Source organism: Protopterus annectens, chromosome 1.part0 (assembly GCF_019279795.1).
Source record: "Protopterus annectens isolate FY-2018-M chromosome 1.part0, PAN1.0, whole genome shotgun sequence".
Classification (NCBI taxonomy): Eukaryota; Metazoa; Chordata; order Ceratodontiformes; family Protopteridae; genus Protopterus; species Protopterus annectens.
In genome coordinates this window covers 656,639,037-656,660,790 of record NC_056725.1, presented here as the reverse complement: position 1 = coordinate 656,660,790, position 21,754 = coordinate 656,639,037, and the positions used below count along the sequence as shown (strand labels likewise).

At 40.8% G+C, this 21,754-nt stretch overlaps 1 protein-coding gene across 1 annotated transcript in view; it reads right to left on the bottom strand.

Moving 5' to 3' along the window:
* TULP4 (TUB like protein 4) overlaps positions 1 to 21,754 on the bottom strand; it is a gene marked incomplete in the record, with an annotated part of 1,525,147 nt that overhangs the window by 634,974 nt on the left and 868,419 nt on the right. The window contains 1 exon segment of the mRNA XM_044061979.1: positions 1,857 to 2,081. Within this exon segment, the coding sequence (XP_043917914.1) occupies positions 1,857 to 2,081 (225 nt within the window).

The window sequence follows — 21,754 nt, the reverse complement described above, 5'->3', positions numbered from 1 at the left end:
TGCCACAGGAGGGTTACAGAGCAAATCTCTGGATACCATTTCTGTCCCATGGGGGAAATTCAAGTAAACTGAACATGAGTACATTGCTACTGCCTTGTGGAAAGAGCTGTTGTGAAAAACAGTTAAGGCCTTGTTCAGATTAAATACACCAAGCATAAAGTAGAAAGCCAGTGGGTTCATGATCCCAGAGTCTCACTGTTTGGAATGAAGCATATCCAGTTTTCACATTAGGTTGAAGCTCATTAGCAATACATAGTGTAAAAAGTTAAAATTACCAAAAAATCTAATTATAAGCCCTTGCAAGTTCTGCAGCCCCACCAACAGCACGTTCTTAAAGCACACACATGCACACACTACATCTCATTACTAATCTAGCTTCCCTGGTACCTGTCTCTAAATAAATAAAACAGCAGTTTAACAGTTCAGCCTCCCCCACTCCAATTATTTGTGACAGATATAACAAAGTCTGCCCGATGACCACCCTGTTCTATTACACAAAAAAAATTTATTTCTGCAACTCAAAATCTAGGTAACTGGGCCATGGAACTCCAAACAATCTTAAGGCAGAGTGTTGTGGCAGTTTACAGAGCCATAGCTGAGGTATTATTTATTTTCAAAAAACACTAGGGATGTCATAATACAGTACTAAATCTAGTGACTAGTGTGTCCAGGAGAACAACCTATATGAGAACTATACTTGTAAGTGTTATTCTTTCCTCTGAGACTACCCTCAGGGAAATGGACTACAACAACCATGTCCAATATTTCTTCTTCACCTGGCTGACTAGGGCTGGGAACATGAGGTTGTTATACAACCTAAACTATTACTCAGATGTGTCTTCTTCAATTCAGAGATCACATCTGCTGAGAGGAAACTGCAGTGGGATGCACTCCTGCTAAATGGAAGCTGTGAAAGGGAGCATGCATCAGTCCATGCATGGGGCAACATGCTGAATGGTATGTACTTGACACTGATGGGCAAGTGTTTCCCAAGGTCAGTTTGTATGCTGCACGTAAGTCTTTTTCTGAAAGGGACCACGTATGTGCATACTCTGAATAATTTTTCATTTTTATATTACAGCAGACTTTGGTTTCTGGGATTTGGTAGAGAATCCTAAGTGCCACTGTCCTCCAACATGGGGTGGGAGGTTGGCATAATGGTTAAGGTGTTTACCTTACAGAGACAAGATGGAGGGTTTGATTCTTACATGGGATAATTGGTTAGGTTTAAAATGGCTCGCAACAGCAGTTAGCCTAGTATTAATTTATGAATTTATAAACACATGTAAACAAGAAGATACACTACAGATCTTTTTAAAATGCGGGAGACCTCTGCAATTCTGCACTTGTTCTTTAAATTCTTAAGACAACAGTTTTAAGGTTTAAAATTCAACAAGGGTTAATCTACGAAGATGATGAAAATAAGGTATTGTAAACTGGTTGAAATAAATAAGCAAATGCAAAAAGAAAATTTAACTTTAATTTCTTGCAATGTATCAAACCTGTGAGGAATTTTTTACAAAGTGTATAAAAAAAGGTCCAAGGCACCACCTTTATGAGACAAGAAACTATACAATTTGTCTCATTCTGGGGCATACTCCCTGAAACAGAATACAGTGCACTAGTAAATTATTAATAGCCTTATGTACACACACAGTCCTTCAACTTCACACTATAAAGAATGTTCTTATGAAGCACAATTTCTCTGGGGCATATAAAAGAGTACAAAGTGTGTGAACACACGCACTTAAGCAATGTCCAGCTCTGAGAGTAACAGTAAAAAAAAAAAAAAAAAAAAAAAAAGACCAGCACTACAAAATCTCTATGACAAGTCAGATGTGCAAAACTTTTTTTACCTTAATAGTGGCTATGAAGGCAGTGGTGAGGTAAGAGCAGAGACGAGGAGGTATAGTCAGTTTGTTGATGTCCTTCTCTTCTCGCAAGCAGCTTGCTATAGCCTCCTGGCATAACAATTGTAAACAAGAGACTTTGTGCTCAACACGAACAACATACAGTGCAGGGCCCGAGGCTAAAAAAAGCCTGGAGTCCCTGTGACCCCAGCATATTGCAGTAATTGGACGCTGAAATAAAAAAGGTAAGGCATGTTATTAAAAACCGTGGAAGCACAAACATTTAAAGGTATGTGTGCATGTCCATACATACATAACATTAAAACTGAATTTGTTGTTTTGCAATGCACACCACTGACATATCACACTGCTTTCTGTTCCATACCATCACTAACCCAGGATTACTTTTGAAATATGCCAGTGTTATATATGCTTGTACATTTTTCCATAATTTACAAGATTTCCTTGCATAAACTTGTAAAAATACTAAAATTCTAATTCTCAAGGAAGGAAATATAAACAACTTTATTTTTTACTTACAAAACAGAAGGACACTTACAGAATCCTGACAGAATGGCAAAGCCTTGCATCAAATGATAATATCCATTATTATACAAAATTCAGTCCTGAAAGCAATTACCTACAACACGATACTTTTTCTAGAAATATACAGTTCTTGACAAGTACCTGTTCGTACTGTCACTGCCGTCCAGTGTATGAACAATAGCTGAGGAAAGAGCAGATATAAGTCTAGCAAAGAGAGGCACAGACAACTTTGACATGTCCATGGCTCACCTTATAAGACCCTTCTGACAATTAATTAATTTACAAAGAGTTGCCTGATGACCTACCCTTTTAGGAAATCTTAAAAAGCCAAATACCCATTTTGCACAGAAGATATTTACTGTTTAATTTAACGCTAGATTTTCATCTCATGGTCCAACAAGTAAAACACAGGTATCCAGCCTCCAACCTCCCACATGCTATACTACAAATAACATAACTTCCAACACAGCCCACAAAACTAACAATCAGATGGTATGGATGACATATAATGTTCAGTGTCCGTCAGTACACTGGAATCCTGAGATTCAGTTGTTGGTACAGCACTTTCTACTGGTAGAAAAAGAAGATGCAAAGTGGAGTATGGAATATAAATTACCTTGGAGTTTACACTATAGCAGCTATGGCACTGAGAGATTTGACAGTGCTCTTAAAACAAGGTTTGGTGTTATTGATGAGCGCTGGTGTCTACTCGGCATACAGCATGTGTAACGCTTGTTAAAGTTCTCCATTCTTTTTATACATGGCAGTTTGTGTCTAACACAAGACATATTAAAGATTATTATTCAGAGAAGAGTGCTTGGTTTCACACCTGGTTTATCCTCAGTTGTTATAAAAATCATTTATTACTAAATTATATGCTGACTTAAAGGAGCATAAATGCAAGTAATACACTAGGAATACTAATGACTAAATCAGGACAGGAGTTTATTTGATGGAAATTCAGACAGAAAATTTTGATGCAATACATTTTGAATGATGACTGGTACAAAAGCAATTTTAAATGCAAAAGAAAAGGCCAGCCTGGAAAATTAGTTTTGTGTGTTTTTGACTTTTTACCCTCTCACTATTTGACTACCGAGACTGAATCTTCACTGATGTTAGCTTTTAATTTGGATTTAGTGGAATTCAGTCAGTCACCTAATCACAATAATGTTAGAAAGAACACAAGTACCTTAGTCCCTTTAGGGAGCACAGACCAAACAAGATAAATGGAAGGAAATACAACAAATGTGAACATCAATCAGTGTTATCAGGAATTATGAGCGTCATTTAATTGAGTCCAAGATATAAATGATTCATAATCATCAGCCCCCTTTTTCCCATTTTTTTCTACATGGGGTTGGGGTATCATGTTAATTGTCGCCAACTCTCTCGATTCAGTGTCACACTCCTGCTTTCTTCAGCACTCATACCAGACTGTCGCAGATCTTCTTTCACACAATCCATCCACCTCTTTGCTGGACATCCTCATTTCCACTTACCTTCTTCCTGTCTGTCCCAAATCTTCCTCACCATATTGTCTTCTGCTTTTCTACATGTGTCCAAACCACCGTAATCTGTTCTCTTTGATCCTTTCTGCAAATTAACTATTTTGGCTTCTGCTTTTATGTCTTCATTTCTTCATCTGTCCCACAGTGTGCATCCTACAACCCTTCTTACTCACTTCATTTCCATCACCTCTAGTTTCTTCAATTGTTCTGACTTAAATGCCCAGGTTTCTGTACCATACGGTAGTACTGGTCACACCACTGTCTTGTACACCTTACTTTTCAGCTTCTTTGTCATTCGTCTGTCAGAGACTACACCAGACACTCTATGCCAGTTGGCTGTAGCCCCTCTGATTATAGCTTTGACCTCTTCATTAAGACTTGACTTCTCTTCCATCACACATCCCAGATACTTGAAGTTGTTTAGCTGTTCCACTATCTTCCCTTCTATCTTTGTTCACAGCTTCTTCTGATTTCCCCAATTTGTTGCCATTACCACTGCCTTATCTGTGCTTAGTTTCATCCCATGTGCCTTCAGTTTTGTATTCCACTCTCCTGTCCTTTGTTGAAGTTCTAGCTCAGAGTCTCCCTGTAATGACACATCGTCTGCATAGAGCAACTTTGCTGATCTGCCCCCTCCGACCTGTTTGCTAATGTAGTCCACCACTAGTATGAAACAGCAGTGGGCTCAGAGCTGAACCCTAGTGTACACCCACTCCCACTGGGAACCCCTCTGTGTGGCTGAACACTGTTCGTACTTGAATCATTGTGTCCTTGTACATAGCCTGCACTAATTCTACCAATGTTTCTGGGACTTCAAACCACCGCAGTACTGCCCAGATCATCTTTCTTGGGACCTTGTCATATGCTTTCTCTGAGCCTAGGAATGCCCAGTTGGATTCTCTCCTCATCTCTAGCTTTTTCTCAAGTATCTGTCTCACTGCAAACATTGGGTCAATTGTGCTGCATCCTGATCTGAACCAGAACTGTTCATCACCCATCTTACATTCTACTACTTTGCATATGCATTTATCAGTCACCCTCTCCAGAACTTTCATGCAGTGTGATAGGAGTTTGTTGCCTCTGTACTGCCCACAGTTATGGATGGCCCCCTTTGTTCTTGCACACTGGTACGAGTAAGCTTATTTTCCAGTCATTTGGGATACGCATTTCTCTCCACACTATGAGTACCCTCAGGAGCCATTTCTCCCCAGTCTCATCCAGCATCTTTTTCATATCTGCTGTGACCTCATCTGAGCCTGTTGCTTTCCCCGACTTCATTTTCCTTAGTGCTATTCTTACTTCTTCTAGGGTGGGCTTCTTTTCTTCTCAACATTTCTAGCAAGTTAGAAGTTGACAAGTCTTTGAGTTTGTCCATAAGACTTACACTTATGAATTTTCAAATAATTAATGGTTTTTGTCATGTATTAAACTTGAAATTTTGGTTCACAGAAGAAGAAGATAAGCGGAATTAAGATTTAATTTTGTCCTGTTTAAATTCAACTCTTCTTTATTCAGGCCACCTTACCATCAACTGGTGAAGCTTTCTAAAAAACAGGTGGTGAATTGTTGTTTGGGTGGTAAGACTACATTTATATATTTCATGAATAATTTAAAAAAGCAACAGCTGCACTCTTCGAGTATATTACCTACAGATAATTATACTGTGATTACGCAAGATCATAAGGGAAGTAGGGTTATAACATGAGAGAAATGTCTGAGACGTTATTGAACAGTTATCTGAACCCTTTCTTTTACTGTAAACTACCCTTGGATTCATTTCTGAAATTTTGGGAAAAACAAAATGTGATTTCTAGGTCACTTAAGGATGAATACATCAATACCAGACATTTTATGTTCTTCCTACGGTAAATAAGAGGAAGCAAGTGTCTCCTAGATGGCCTACGGTGGCAAGTAAGGGAGCTTTTAACTGAGTCAATTTCTCATTTTCTAAACAACTGATTTAATCCTTTATTGTCATTAATACCAGCCAGAATTAAACATATCAAAGCTTCTGCAAATTTGAGGTCTGAAATTAATGCTAAATGGAGAGGATATTTATGCACCTTACATGCTACGTCCTTATATACAAGCATCCTCATGAGGGCTGTTTACAAGCATTAAAGTGTGGATTGGGCCTGTCATATCTATGTACATATGAATTTAAAGATTTTTTTTGATGCAGATGACAGAGGTGGAACTGACACATTTTTTATTTAAAAAATGTTAATTACAACTTTAAGAAATGCAGTTATGAAGGCAGCTATTGCCCCATTTTTTCCTGGTTTGTTTAAAGGCCAACTAAATAAATATACAATCCTAGTAACAATTCTTTTTTGGAAAATATGGACATGTGGCAAAGATACCTGGATGACTAATAACTTGTTTGCATATTTGGAAGGGGGAATATTTGGACTTCAAGTTCAAAGAGTTTATTAGCACTAATGATTTTGAAATTAATTTTAGCTCTAGAGGGGGAATATTTACATTTTTTATGATAACCAAACTTACATATGAAAACATTAGCACCAAAAAAGCTTTTTTTGCTAATACTTTTTGTGAATAGGTCAGTCTAAGACTGAACTTACTAAGACAACCTTTTTACATCATTTTTGTTATGGAGATGTAATGCCAACTTTCTTGAGACTACAAATGAACAGGTGAAAGTATGCCTAGTAGGATTTGTTGGTATACCAACAAAGCAAAAAAAGTATCTGATGCCACAGTTCAATTGACTAATACCCTTGGGTCTAATGATTTAAGATTAGAGTTCTTAATAGGAACTGGTAGACTTTACTGAATATTAAGACTTGGGGTCCTTTTGTACTGAATATATGCTAATTTAATTACATTGCTAGATGTTTGTCTCATTAGTTTAATTAATTTTAAAAAGAATGCAGTCATGTGATTCCCAGACCTAACTTTCTAGGACAAATTGTGGAAGATGTACTACTTGTAAATACATACTATGCACTACATATTAATGGCCTTAATTCTCACAGTTCTTCTAACATTAGACTTCTAGCCATGTGCACCTCTCAAAGGGTGATTTATCTGTCCTTATGTCCTTTTACGTAGGACAGGAAAAACTATTAAAGGAGACAGTTTCAGTATATTTGAATAAATGCAGGTGCAGTGCATTATTCAAGCAAATTCTTTCACATTCACAATACCTACATTTATTTTCGCAGGTGTCAGTGGGGTGATTATGGGGTCCTTTGCTTAAACGCATAACCTTCCAACTTGTGGATACTAAAAAGAGAAGATGGATGAGCAATACAGGGACTGTCACTCATATCCGGCCTTAGGCATAGGCGAACTAGGCGACCGCCTAGGGCGCCTTACAGGCCCGGCCTCGTAAAGGGCGCAGTTTTGGCTTATTTATTTATTTTTTTTAATTACTACATTCTTTCTTCCCAGTGCTTGCAGCAGGTGCTGGGAAGAAAGAATGCACTAACTAAACTAATTAAAATAAAATAAAAAAAATACAAGGGCGTCGGAAGTTCCAACTCGGAACCATGGGGGGTGAGCGCCCTCCCACTTTTACATCTGCAGTAGGTCGAATGCGGTATTAGCGTCTTCTCCTTAAACGAGAATCATGAGTGCTTACGCCAGTGTGGAAGTAAATTCAGTTCGCAGTCGTGAGCAAATTTTAAGTTGGCAGTTCTGTGACGGGGGGCTAAGTCCATGTGGCAGTTTGAGTTAGAAAGATAAGTAAGTGTATGCGCGTGTAATTCAAACTGTTTGTTACTGTATGCTAGAGAAAGAGTGTGTGTCTGTTCGTGTGTATATAGAATTTCAATAACCCCTTCTGTTTGTATGAGAGAAGGTGCGTGAGTGTGTGTATGTGTGTGCTGCTAAGAGAGAAGGTAGATGTGTATGTGTATAATTTAAAATAGTTGTTTTGTTTACTTCTGTATGAGAAAGTACTTGTCTGTGTGTTGTTTGAGAGAGTAGGAGTGTGTGGAATTTAGACTAGTTGTTAGTTGCTGTATGAAAGAAAAGGTATGTGTATGTTGCTGTATGAGAGAGTAGGTATGTGTGTGTCTGTGTGTATATTGCTATGTTTTCCACAGACTCTCAGTTTGTAGTGTTCCTCGCTTGAAAAAACTTTTGGACTGCATTGAGTGACATATTTTTATGCATATCAATAAATTAGAAGACCAAAATAAGGAATATTTTTTTAAATAGTACTCCGATTCACTTAAAACGTTAGTAGAACAGAAGGTATATCTGAGCATAATTCTCAATTTTTAACTAAAAAAAGGGGGGGGGTCTCAAGAGGCAAAATTAGGAACATTTTACTAGATCTGGGACAGCTGAAGAGAAGGTGCGTGAGTGTGTGTATGTGTGTGCTGCTAAGAGAGAAGGTAGATGTGTATGTGTATAATTTAAAATAGTTGTTTTGTTTACTTCTGTATGAGAAAGTACTTGTCTGTGTGTTGTTTGAGAGAGTAGGAGTGTGTGGAATTTAGACTAGTTGTTAGTTGCTGTATGAAAGAAAAGGTATGTGTATGTTGCTGTATGAGAGAGTAGGTATGTGTGTGTCTGTGTGTATATTGCTATGTTTTCCACAGACTCTCAGTTTGTAGTGTTCCTCGCTTGAAAAAACTTTTGGACTGCATTGAGTGACATATTTTTATGCATATCAATAAATTAGAAGACCAAAATAAGGAATATTTTTTTAAATAGTACTCCGATTCACTTAAAACGTTAGTAGAACAGAAGGTATATCTGAGCATAATTTTACTAGATCTGGGACAGCTGATTGATTTCTGTAGGGATACCGTGTTGTGGTATTTCATCAAACGATTAGAATGCATATCAATAGAAATTAATGCAAAAAAATGCTTCAGGAGGGCTGACACCCACCAAATGGTAGTTTGTTTTGTACTGTGGGGCAGGTGGAGAAGATATATAAAGTATACAGTACAGCTTTTAACTTTGATTATGTATTTTCTGATAGATATTTATTTGAAATATGCAATATGGCAGGGAAGTGGGGTGTCAGTCTCCCTGTTGGATGTGAGCATTATTGCTCAGGAGCCAATATCAAACTATTTTCATTACTAACTGTGTATGACTTTTTAAATAGTCTGATGTGCCATGGGTGACTGAAAATATGTGAAAACACTTGTTCTTGCGGGCATACTTCTTAAAGGTATGATTTAGGCAGTGCGTTATAATTTTGGCCCTCAGAGATTGTCTTGCTCCTTCTCGGTTTACTGATGTTCCTCATAATGGCAGACCCATTTATAGGTATGTACTTTATCAAACAAATAAATACAACCCATGCAATCTCCTTTCCAGGAACTATATAGGGTCTAGCATATAAAGTTCTATTGTATAAAGTAAGACTCTGGTCTTCTTTCTGACCTTATAATATGATTTTTAAAGCTCAGAGGTTGAGAGGTATTGGTAGAGGGGTGTCAGCCCCTTATTAGATACATACATTATTTTTAAATAATGTTAACAGATAAGGCATGTATATACAGTTATTGATTAGAATAGTCCTTAAAATATCTATGGTTTTGCTGATATACTGGTGTCACAGTACATATCCAGGGTCCTTATTTGCATTATTCATTACTAAGAGGCTGACTGCCATGCAAACATAATCAGCCAGCGTCAGTCATCTGAAGACATTCTCACATCTGTGTGAAAATGGTGTGGGATCATGGCCTGCTTTAAGCACTAGCGAAACCTGTAATTGTTGGGGGACCCTGGTTCTAGGGGTCCTGCTGTTGTTTATAGGTTCATAGGCGTGTACTAGACTAATGGCCCTGGAGCTTTTACAAGCCTAGCCCATAAGATTACCTTGGCATCGTGCCACCTGACCTTAGTTCCCAGTGCCTCTGTCAAGTAGAGCCACTGGAGTGATCCCTGGGGTGAATTTTCTGTTTCCCATCCATTCATCAAGATTTCTCCTGAAGACGGCCAGTGAGGTGCTCTGTTTGACATGTATGGGAAATCTGTACCATAGCATGGACAGTCTGTGGGTTATGAACCTATCCCTCCAGCATGTTCTGTTGATTGTAGTAAAGAGGTTGAGGTCTTTGGAGCATGTGGTGCGTAGGGAATTGGGATTTCTTTACATGTAGCATTTCTAACAGAGATGGATCCCTTCCTGTGGATGTGGGGCAAATAGGGGTGTTTCACGAGTACGGTGTGGGTGTGGCTTAAGGGGGACTAGAGCACTACTTCGCCTAGGGCTCCATTTTAGCAAAGGCCGGTCATGCTGTCACTGTACTAAAGGCTAGGTTCACAGGCAAGTCCTAGACTAGCTGCCCTTTGCATCATTTTAAGCCTAGCCGATCTCCTTTGTTGAGGATCAAACCTTGTACTTCTTGTTTGTGAGGTATACACCTTAACAATTACGCCAACTCCCATCATCTTTAAGAATTACTGAAAAAAAAATGTTTCCTTAAGTACAGAAGTGACTGGATATTTATCACAGCATTTATTAATTATATTGTACAACAGATAAATACAATGCATTATCCAAAAGATTATTAATTAATAATATACAAGTTTGATTATACTGAATGGATGCCGAGTTGTGCTTTTTATTATGATGTATGCATTGAACTCCCACTGACATTACAGGGTGCAATGAGATTGCCTTTGGATAACATATAGGCATCTCATTTATGAAACATACATATAATTTTAGTGGAGGCTATTCTGATAAACTATTCACCCAGTGGATCTTTGTTAGGACAACCTATTGACGAGAATACATACACACATACATACAAACATTTCAGGTAAGGGCAATAATGCCCTTCTAGCCTGCCAATATACTAAAACAGTTCTTCCCATAATAAGTGTCCAGGTTGTTATTAAAATATCTAGATTAGTACTTTCTTTAATGTACTGTAATCTGGTAGTTTATTCCATGTATCAGCTTCTCTCTCTCTCAGGGAACTATTTTGTACATTTTTCATTCCTGTAGAATCTTCTACATACGTTGTCTGATTCACTACTACTCTTTGATAACCCCAAATGTTCCCAGAGGTAGCTGTCTCCAAATGCTTTACATACCTGAATAAGGGTTCCTCTTAAATATTTATACGAGTTCAAGTTCAGACATTTTAGTCTTTCATAATAACAAATTTTCACATCCATGGATGCCCTGGTATATTTCTGTTGTACTCTTTCCAGTTTACTCATGCTTGTTTTCTTACAAGGTTTCCATATTGTTATTCCATACTCAAGCTTGGGTCTAATGTAACTTAGGAAACCAAAAGTACAGACTCTGGAAACGCTTAATAAAAATTAAAGAAATTTTAATACTCCACAAAGCTATCAGGTACAACTACATTTCTTCAGTGTGGTCTTGGTTTTCTTCTTGTTGCTCGCCACAGACCTTGTTTACCTTCATGTTGGTCTTTTTTGTTATTGTTCTAACGTAACTTAACAATGACTTCATCATTTCTGATTCCCTATACTTCATATTTATTTTATTAAATATATGGTTCTATAATGATCATTAACCAATTAGTTGATGTAAATGGAAAAACCTCAAAGCTAGAGCCACCTGTATACCAGATCCTTAAAATGAATAACAATAAAAACAAGAAGCCCAAACCAATTGTCCACAAAAAAAAAAACAGACTCCAGGCAGGTACGGTTATTAGCGCTTTTGTTACCTTTATTCACACTCCACAACGGAACTTCATCAGATACATACACCTTACCCGCTTCCCTCTTTTTATATACAACTCAGTAATTACCCCAATCAACACATTTTACAATTCATTAAACTTGTAAATTGATTCCTCCATTTAAAATCCATCAGTAGACATTTTAAAAGTATATATATATATATATATATATATATATATATATATATATATATATATACACACACATACATTTTCCTGTTCTTACTAACCAATTTATAAAAAATTCCTTTCCATATAAGAAAACATTTTTAAAAAAAAACATCTGCCTGATGAAATTGATTATTTGTACATGTAAACATTCTCCTAGTATAACTGTTAACTATAAAAAAAGCAGAAGGAAACCATTCCAATTCAAATCACTTCTGCCCTAAGATGAAATAAGCTACTTAATGAAATTCTGTCATTAATTTTAATTCCAGGGAAAACTGTTGCGCTTATTAAAACCTGCCCAAATGTTTCCCTGTACTCCAAAAAAACAGGGCCAGTTGCCTCCCCTCTCTTCTCTCCCTACTTTTTCCAGCACGCAAAAAAGAAACTTCCTAAAATCGTTACATCCCATACTGTGTCTGTATAGGGCGTTGTTTTTATCCGGTCTCCTTACTGCAAATACGTGCTGATATATTCTCTTTTTTAATTTTTTCTCCATTTTTCCTATGTAATATGCACAGCACGACTGGCACAGAACCACATACACAACCCCTTTTGTGTTACAGTTGTAATTTCCTGTTACTGAAATTGTTCTTTTGTATCCTTCAATCACTATACTAGTTGTTTCATATATGAATCCCTACATCCATTACATTTCCTCATACTTCCAAGTGAAATCCTGTCTTTATTCTTTTTCCTTTCAAATAAATGTTTGATGTTTAATCCCCTTCTAAATACTATTTTTGCTTTATTACCTATTTTTTTCTGTCAGTCCAAATGCTCCAAAACCACAATTCCAGTTTTTTTCTATTATTTTTCTTACATCTGAACTATCCTGATTATATGTTAATATACAACTAGTACCATCTTCTGGTCTGTTTGTCCCTACCAGGCTCTCTGGATTTTTTAGTATAGGGGTATAACTCTCATTTCTTCTATCTACTACATATTGTTCTTGAGCCCCTAACAGTCTATTGGGGTGCCCTCTTACTTTCAACATATCCTTTAGTTCTTCTAACTGTTCTTGAAATTTTTTGTCATCTGTTGTCAATCTAGATGTCCTAATCATTTGGCCTTTAACCAAATTCCTTTTCTGCCAAAAAGGATGATCACTTTCAAAATGTAAAAGAACCCATTTGAGTAAGTGGGCTTCCTGTAAATACAATGACTCATAGCATCTCTTCCCTCTGTTCTTATATAGGTGCATATCCAAGTAGTTAACTGCTTCCTCCTCTATTTTACTAGTGAAGCTTAGAAAATTTGTAGATGAATTTATGTATTCCAAAAATACAGCTACCTCTTCTGGCTCACCTTCCCAGAGAATTAGGCCAATTGTAGCAGGTAGGGGAAGTAAAACAGAACCCCTTGCATAAATGCTGGACTTTCACGGACATAAAACGGGTTAAAGGATTCCTGGCATCTATTAAAGTGCATGGCAGAAAATGATTATAAAGAAAAACATTTTTGTGAGTATAGATATCAAGGACTTTTTTTTTTTTTTTTTTTTTAAGGTTTGGAATACTTTTAGGAAGCCTTAACGAAAGGAACTAGGTGTTCTCAGAAGGTACAATTTATGTTCTAACTACCCTCATGGAATCAGTTTTGAAAAACAACTTTGGTTCCAGGGAGAATATTTTAAACAAACCCAGGGGGCAGCAGTAGCCCCAGTGTTTGCCAATATCACTCTGTGGCAATGGGAAACTGAATTTGTACCAAGTTCCAGGTTCAGGAAAAACATTTATAAATATTATAGATTCCTGGATGACATTCTACTTCTTTGGGAAGGTGAGCCAGAAGAGGTAGATAGATGTATTTTCTTTTTTGCGTGCTGGAAAAAGTAGGGAAAGAAGAGAGGGGAGGCAACTGGCCCTGTTTTTTGGAGAACAGGGAAACATTTTGGCAGGTTTTATTAAACGCAACAGTTTTCCCTGGAATTAATGACAGAATTTCAATTTACTGAGAGTCTCTTGGTGGAAGGCCTATAAGAGGCCAGATGAATCTTTTGTACTGGGGAAGTTATATTATTCTGCCTGAAAACTAACGAAATTGGAGGAACCAAGCTGTGAACTTGAAAGAGCGTAGATCAGGATGCCCCAATCCCTGAGGGTGAGGCAGCAGGTTTGGAACTGGGTCCAGATTCCACAGATGGTGAATCATGTGAAGCAATAGAAACGGGAACCAAATTTGCCTGGGCCAGAAAAAAGCAATGAGAATCACTTTGCTTTGCAACCTTTGGGCTTTCTTTAGGAAGAGGGGTATGACAGGAAATGGGGGAAAGGCATAAAGAATACCCAAGGGCCAACTGAAAAGGAGAGCATCTCTTGAGGACTCGCCCCTGAGGGGGATGAGGGTAAAGTAGCTGCTGCACGTGTTGTTGGTTGGGGAGGCAAAGAGATCGCAGCAAGGTTGGCCCCATCGGCGAAAGATTCCCTTTGTCACTTTGGGATTGAGAGACCACTCATGAGCCAGTAGAATGTGTCTGCTCAGCTTGTCCACTATCACGTTGGAACTCCCCGAGATATGCATTGCCACAAGAAAGTGGTTGGAAGAGATCGCCCACTGCCACACACTGACAGCTTCCTGGCAAAAGGAGGTAGGATTTGGCTCCATCCTGTCTGCTGATGTACCATACCAATGGCATGTTGTCTGACTGGATCTCAACTGTTCCCAGAGGAAGAGCAGATTGAAAGACTTGTAACGCTAGGAGCACTGTTCTCTTCTCCAGGACACTGATGTGCAAGTTGGCCACTTGTGGAGACCAAGTGCCTTGGACTGTTCTTCCCAGATAATACCCCCCCACCCCATCTGGGAGGCGTTTGTGGTCACTATGGCCTTGGGTTGCGGGGGAACAAAGGGACGGACCCATTAGGATTTCACCTTGGGGCTGAACAGAGACGATCTGTCAAAAGAAGCATTGACAAAGGAAGATTTGAAGGACTCTGTGAATTCACACAAGTGCATCCAGGTGTGGTGCCTTATGGCCACGCCGGAACCCACTGCTCTGGTCGTGCTTTCGGCTGCATGTGTAATAAGCTGCATGGATGAGTTCGATATAGACTCCAGGCTGGCTAGCTGAGAGGCGACCTTGTCCTGCACCTTGTCAGACACTGTTCCCGCAAGAGTATCTGATAATTCCTTAATCAGCTCTCTCTGGAGTCTAGTAAAATGTGCCATGAAGTTCAGAGACCTGAGTGCAAAAGTCAATGAAGCATACACCTGCTTTTCAAATCTGTCCATCATCCTAGACTCCCAGTTAGGAGGATGGACAGTAGAGCTCTCATTGGCAAGTTCTTTCTTGGTGGCAACCACCACCACCATGGCAACTATTGCTAAACCCTTGACCCATTATTGGTGGTCTTCAGGTGGTGATGAAATGTTGTCTGGTCTCCGGGGAATATACTCTATGGAGTCAGGGGCCTTCCAAGCCCGCTGCGCGATCAGCTTAATAAGATAGCCAACGGGTGGGGTCACACAGGAAGAAGTTGGTCAAGCAACAAACTCTTGCAAGTACATGGATTCCTCTGAGGTCAGGTCTTGGGGCTTCCAGTTACCCCTCTGCTCCAGGATCACTAGGATGTCTCCAAAGGAGACACCTTCAGGGGGGTGACTGAGGAGAAACTTCCCCTTCATCAAAATCCATGTTCTTGGTGACAGATTTTTCTGGGGAATCTAGGTGCTTCTTCTTATATGTGTTCTTACAGGGGGGTTCCTCAGTGGGCATCTCTGCAGAAGACTGAAGAAAAGCGGCCCTGTACAGGGGTAACTAAGTGTTGGTGCTTGCTTTCCTGTCATGGAAATTGGTGTCAGCTCTGAACCAGAAGATATGGTAATGTGACACTCTAATGCAGGGGGAACCAGCTATCAGCCTGTACAGGCTAAAGCTCTCTCCATAAAGTACAGTTTTGTACCTACCATAAATGTAGATGTCCGATAGGAATGCATCTGCAGTCCTTACAAATGGGTTGTCCTGTCGCCAGGCAGCCCTTCGGTCGGCCGGATTCCAAAGTCTGGGTCTGGCCTCGGCTGGTGTCGCACTTCACCCGACGTCATAGCTGCAGTTATTCGGGTATAAAGGCATCAGCCGACGCCATTTTCCTCAGTGTTTCTTGCCCCAGGTGCCAGGTGCCCTCTTGGAAGGCTAAATTTGGATAAATGCCAATGATTCCAAATAGTAGAGAGCAAACACAAAAAATAAGCATGTATGTACATGTATACAAACAAATACACCATAATAGATCCCCAAGCTAGCTGAAGGCTGGCAAATACCCTAGGAGTACCTCAGAGGGGAAGGTGGCTGACTGCAGATGCATTCCTATCGGACATCTACATTTATGGTAGGTACAAAACTGTACTATGTCCTTCAAGGATGCATCTGCAGTCCTTACAAATGGGTAGAATACCATAGCTAAGCAAAGGGAGGAGGAAAGAGTAGAGATTATGGTGTAGCTAGGATCCCTTGCAAAACAGCAGTGGCAAAACCTGCTCGGGATCTAGAGTATAGAGGTAAATTGTAATGCTTGGCAAATGTATGCACGGAGGTCCAAGTAGCAGCCTCTATAATGTCCTTGGTAGCCACTCCTCGTAAGAAGGCTGTGGTAGTGGCTGTAGCCCTTGTGGAGTGAGGCCTGATGTTCTCTGGAGTTTTCTTTCCATGATAGGAGTAACAAAATCTAATGCAATTTCCTATCCATTTGGAGATTGTCTGTTTTGAAATTGGTTTTCCTTCCTTTCCTGTGGCATATGCTACCAGAAGCTGGTCAGTTTTTCTATTGGACTTAGTCCTGTCCAGGTAGTAGCGTAACTGTCTGTGTACATCCAAGGTATGCAAAAGTCTTTCTCCCTGTTTTGTGGGTTTGGAAAGAATGTAGGTAGGTGGATAGCCTGATTTAATGACACTCTGGATACCACCTTAGGCATAAATGTAGGATTTGTTCTCATGGACACTCTTATCTTGATGGAAGATCAGGAAGGGTTGCACTGCCATTAATGCCTGTAGTTCAGAGACCCTTCTTGCTGAAGTTATTGCCAGCAGGAAAGCAGTCTTCCAGGATAAGTATTGTAATCCTGCTGTTGCTGCTGGCTCGAAAGGAGGAAGTGTCAATTTTTCTAGCACAAAGTTCAAGTCCCATGCTGGCAATGGTGGTTTCCTGGGAGGTTTTACATTTTTAATTCCTCTCAGAAACTGTCTGAGCAGGGGATGAGAGAAGACAAGAGGATCCAAGTTGTATTGTGCTGAAATAGCTGATGCATGTATCTTGATGGAAGAATAGGACAGGCCTGTGTGGAAGAGCTCTGCCAAGTACTCCAAGATGTTGGCCATGTTTACCAGAGTCGCATCTTCTCCCTTTGCAGTACTCCAAATGAGATATCTTTTCCATTTTGCTGCATAATTCTTTCTTGTTGAAGGTCTGCGAGCCTCCAGGATTACGTCTTTAACCCTTTGGGATAAATTTGGGTTAATTGCTGTTATGTAATGTTCCAGGCAGTTAGCTGCAGAGTTTTCAGGTTTGGATGCAGGATGTTGTAGTTGTTCTGTGTTAACAGTAATGGGATCAGGGGTAGTGTCCATATTTGTTCCCGAGACATACTCCTCAGCAATGGGTACCAATGTTGTCTTGGCCAGTCTGGAGCTATCAGAATGATCCTTGGACGGTCCTCTTTGATCTTCGGAAGCACCTTGTGCATCAAAGGAAGTGGTGGAAATGCGTATGCTGTCAGGTTTTTCCAACTGAAAGATAGGGAGTCCACCTTCCAAGCAAGTGGGTGGTACGTCCTTGTGCAGAATTTCTTTAGCTGGTGATTGAATGGGGATGCAAACAAGTCTATTTGTGGTAATCCCCATTCCCTTGTGATGGCTTTGAAGATGTCCGGATGAAGCATCCATTCGTGGGCATCTGTGGTTGTTCTGCTTAATCTGTCTGCTTGAATGTTTTCTTTTCCCGGTACAAAAATTGCTTGTAACTGAATGTTGTAGCTCAGGGTCACATCCCATAGGTCCAGTGCCAGCCTGCATAGAGGATACGAATGGGTGCCTCCCTGTTTGTTGATGTACCACATAACTGTGGTGTTGTCTGTCCTTATCATCAACTGACCTTCTTGGAGAAATGGTCTGAATGACTGGATTGCCAATTTTACTGCCAGCATTTCCTTTAGATTTATGTGTAGGCGCAGCTGGTCCTGAGTCCATAAGCCTTGTATGCACTTGCCCTGCATGTGTGCCCCCCAACCGAGGTCTGAGGCATCTGTCGTGATGGTTTGGCTTGGTTGGCTGTTGCAGAAGGGCAATCCTGTGTTTGATTGGCAGGCCTGAGCCCACCATAGGAACTCTTGTTTCAGGCATGGGATTATTGGGATTTTGGTTTCTAGGCTGTGCTTGTGTTGGGACCACAAATTCCTTAGGTACCACTGTAGCTTTCTCATATGCAGTCTGGCATGAGGGACCAGAATTATGCAGGATGCCATGAAGCCTAGAGCTTGCAGTACTTTTCTTGCAGTTAGGTGGTTCTGCTTTGTTAATGCCAAGAAGTAGAGAGGTAGTTGCTCTTTCTTTTCTGCAGTTAGGAATGCCATTTGTTTTGATGTGTCCAGCTCTGCACCCAGAAAGGTTATTCTTTGGGATGGAATCAGCCTTGACTTTTTTATATTGACTGTATATCCCAAGGCTTGCAGCAGGTAAATGACTCTTTGTAAGTCTTCTGCTAGCTTGCTTTTGTTGTCCGCTTGAATCAGGCAGTCGCCCAGGTAGGGATAAATTTGGATTCCCTGAAGTCTGCAATGAGCAATTACTGATGCCAGGCATTTCGTGAACACTCTGGGCGCAGTAGATAAGCCAAAGGACAATGCTGAAAATTGATAATGCTCTGATCCTGCAAGAAATCTGAGGTATCTTCTGCAAATTGGTCTTATGGGGACGTGCAGGTATGCCTCCTTGAGATCTAGAGTTACCAGCCAAGACTCCTTGCCCAGCATGGGAAGAAGCTGCTGTAGGGTCAGCATTTTGAATTTTGGAACAATAAGGAATGTGTTTAAAGCAGACAGGTCTAGAATGGGTCTCCATTTGTTTTCTTTTCTTGGTACCAGGAAGAGTCTGGAGTAAAATCCTTTCCTTGCTCCATAGATGGTACCTTTTCCACAGCTCTCATTCTTAATAGCTGAGATATTTGTTTTAGAGCTTCTGTCCTTTGAGTAGGTGGTAGGTTTGGCATTCCTCTCTTCCTGGTAGAGTATGGAAATGGAACCTGTAACCTTGGTCTATAGTTTGCAAAATCCATTTTTCCCTTGTGATGCAATGCCAGTTTTTTGAGAATAAGGTTAATTTTCTGCCTAAGGGTGCTTCTAGTTGTTCCCTGGTAGGCGGTGCCACTGTCAAGTCACTGTGATTGAGTTGTTGTAGAGGTGGTGGCTGCGTGCCTCGCTGGTTGTTACCTTGCCATTGGCGTCCCCTGTAGGCACCCCTGGATTGGTTTCTGCCTCTTGAACGCCTATTCCTGCCCCTCTGAGGCTTAGAGGAGTCCGGAAAGGACCAATTCTTGGAGGGCCAGTTCCTGCTAAACCTTGGCGGTTGAACCTGTAAGAAATCTTTCACCGTTTGTACAGATTTCGCCTTCTCTTCCATCTTTTTAGCACCTGCTGAGCAGGGGAACCAAATAAATTGACCTTGTCCGTGGGTGCATCCAAAAGCTTTGATTTGACATGGTCTGGTAATGCCTGTTCTTCCAACCATGCATGTCTCCTGATAACTGTGCCAGTCATTGCTGATCTAAAGGAAGCCTCCAGTGCATCATAGCCACATTTTAAAGAATGGTTACTAACCTGCTGTATGTTATGTACCATTTCCTGAACATATTTTTTATCTAAAGATTCCTCAGAGGAAAGCTTTTTAGTTAACTGGTCAAGCATAAACTCTTGATATTGAATCATATGAAATTGGCAGTTTAAAGCCCTAGCTGACAAGGTAGCAGAAGTGTAAACTTTTACCCCATCTCTAAGGACCTGGATTCCCTTTCAGAGGGGAGGGAGTTTTTAGTAGAAGTAGCAGCTACAGCTTTAGGGCCCTGGGCGATGGTCTCTGGATCTGCAAAAGGAGCCTTGTATAAATGGTGATGAGTGTCCGGGACCCTGTAGAACCTATCGGGCTTAGCAGGAGCCGGAGGTAATGAATCAGGAGCAGTGCAAGCATCATTAAATGCATCATCTACAACAGATAGAACTGGAGGTATAGCTAAAGGCCTATGTTGTGGCAAATGTAGAAAGGTTCTAAGCCTTTTTCTGGAGTCTGAGAAATCTTGGCCCTGCCACTGAAATTGTTCCCTCATAGCATGCAAGGTTTCCCCAAAGGAAAATTCCTCAGGTGGAGAGGCTGAAGGAATGGACTCTTCAGTATCAGAGTCTTCGTAAGGAGAATAAGAAGCCTCAGGAAGGTCTGTATGTTCTGATTCATCAGAGGAACCATCAGTGGATACTGGTTCAGGGGGCTCTGCTCTAGGTCTCTTTTCTGGAGGTGGGAGAGAGGACCTGTCTGGATGAGGCTGGGATCCACGAATTAAGGAAATTAAATCCTCAGCCAAAGATAGCATATGAGAGCTAGTGCTGGGCCTGTGTGAAGAGGGTTTGGCAGGCACAGTTTTGGAAGCTTTGGCTGCTTTAGCCCTGGCAAAGGCCTTGATAGACATGGCTGCAGGAGGCCTAGCAGCTCCACGTGCAGGGGTTGAAATATCCAGGAGAATTGTGTCTGATAATTCCTGAGAAACCGCAACAGAAGGCTGGATTTCAGAAGCAGATTCTACCAGGTTAGAGGAGGCCTCGGTAGAAGGCATGGTTTCGGCTGGAGAAAGAACCGCTTGCTCGGTTTCGGACGAACCGAGACACTCGCGGTTTGCTTAATCGCGGTTTCGGCTGAGACCGCGGACCGCGAGTGTCGGTCCTTTCTTTCGCTTTTTGAAATTTGAGTCGGAGGATCCGACGGCATAATATAGGCAAAATCAGAGCCGAAAATTTGTTCAGCAAACTCCGACCAACGTCTAAGCGTCCGTCGGTTAAAAGAAGCGCAGGCTAGACAAGCTGCTACGTCGTGGTCTGGGCCTAAACAATGTATACAGTAGGAGTGGAAATCTTTATGAGGTATTTGTTTCCCACAAGATAAACTGTTATTCACTTTCTCTGACATCGGCTGAGGCAAGAAAGAGTCCCAACGGGTACTTAGCTTTTAGAAGTCTGTAGTATTCGGTAGTAGTAATCTCTGGATCTGACCGACCGACACTTGCGAACAGCTTCCAAGAAAGACTGGGAAAATGGCGTCGGCTGATGCCTTTATACCCGAATAACTGCAGCTATGACGTCGGGTGAAGTGCGACACCAGCCGAGGCCAGACCCAGACTCCCAGACTTTGGAATCCGGCCGACCGAAGGGCTGCCTGACGACAGGACAACCCATTTGTAAGGACTACAGATGCATCCTTGAAGGACATCCTGGAAGGCAGGACCTGCCCTCCCCAAGGAGGAGTGGCAGCCCGGAAAGTACAGTTGTGTACCTACCATAAATGTAGATGTTTGAGTGTATTCACTGTTGCAGTCATTACTCTTGGGTTATCCTGCTGGCAGGCTACCCGCAGTCAGCCTGAATTCCAAAGTCTTAGTCCGGCATCAGTTGCTGTCTCCTCTTCCCTGACGTCAGTGCGCCAGGGGTATAAAAGATGCAGCCGATGCTATTTTCTTCAGTTTTTCTTTCCCCAGATGTCAGGTGCTCCCAAAAGGGTAGGCTAAAAATGATGCCAATAAACATGCATGCACTAAGGTAATCATTTCCTTCATCTACAAGCAAATACACCACATAGGTTGTATAGAATAGAGAAGTGCAGATAAGACCCAGCAAAAGAAAGGGGGATGGAGGGAGGGTAACCTGGACTGCAACAGTGAATGCACTCTAACATCTACATTTATTGTAGGTACACAAGTGTACGATGTTCATCATGTTTCACTGTTGCAGTCATTACTCTTGGGTTGAATCCCAAAGCTGA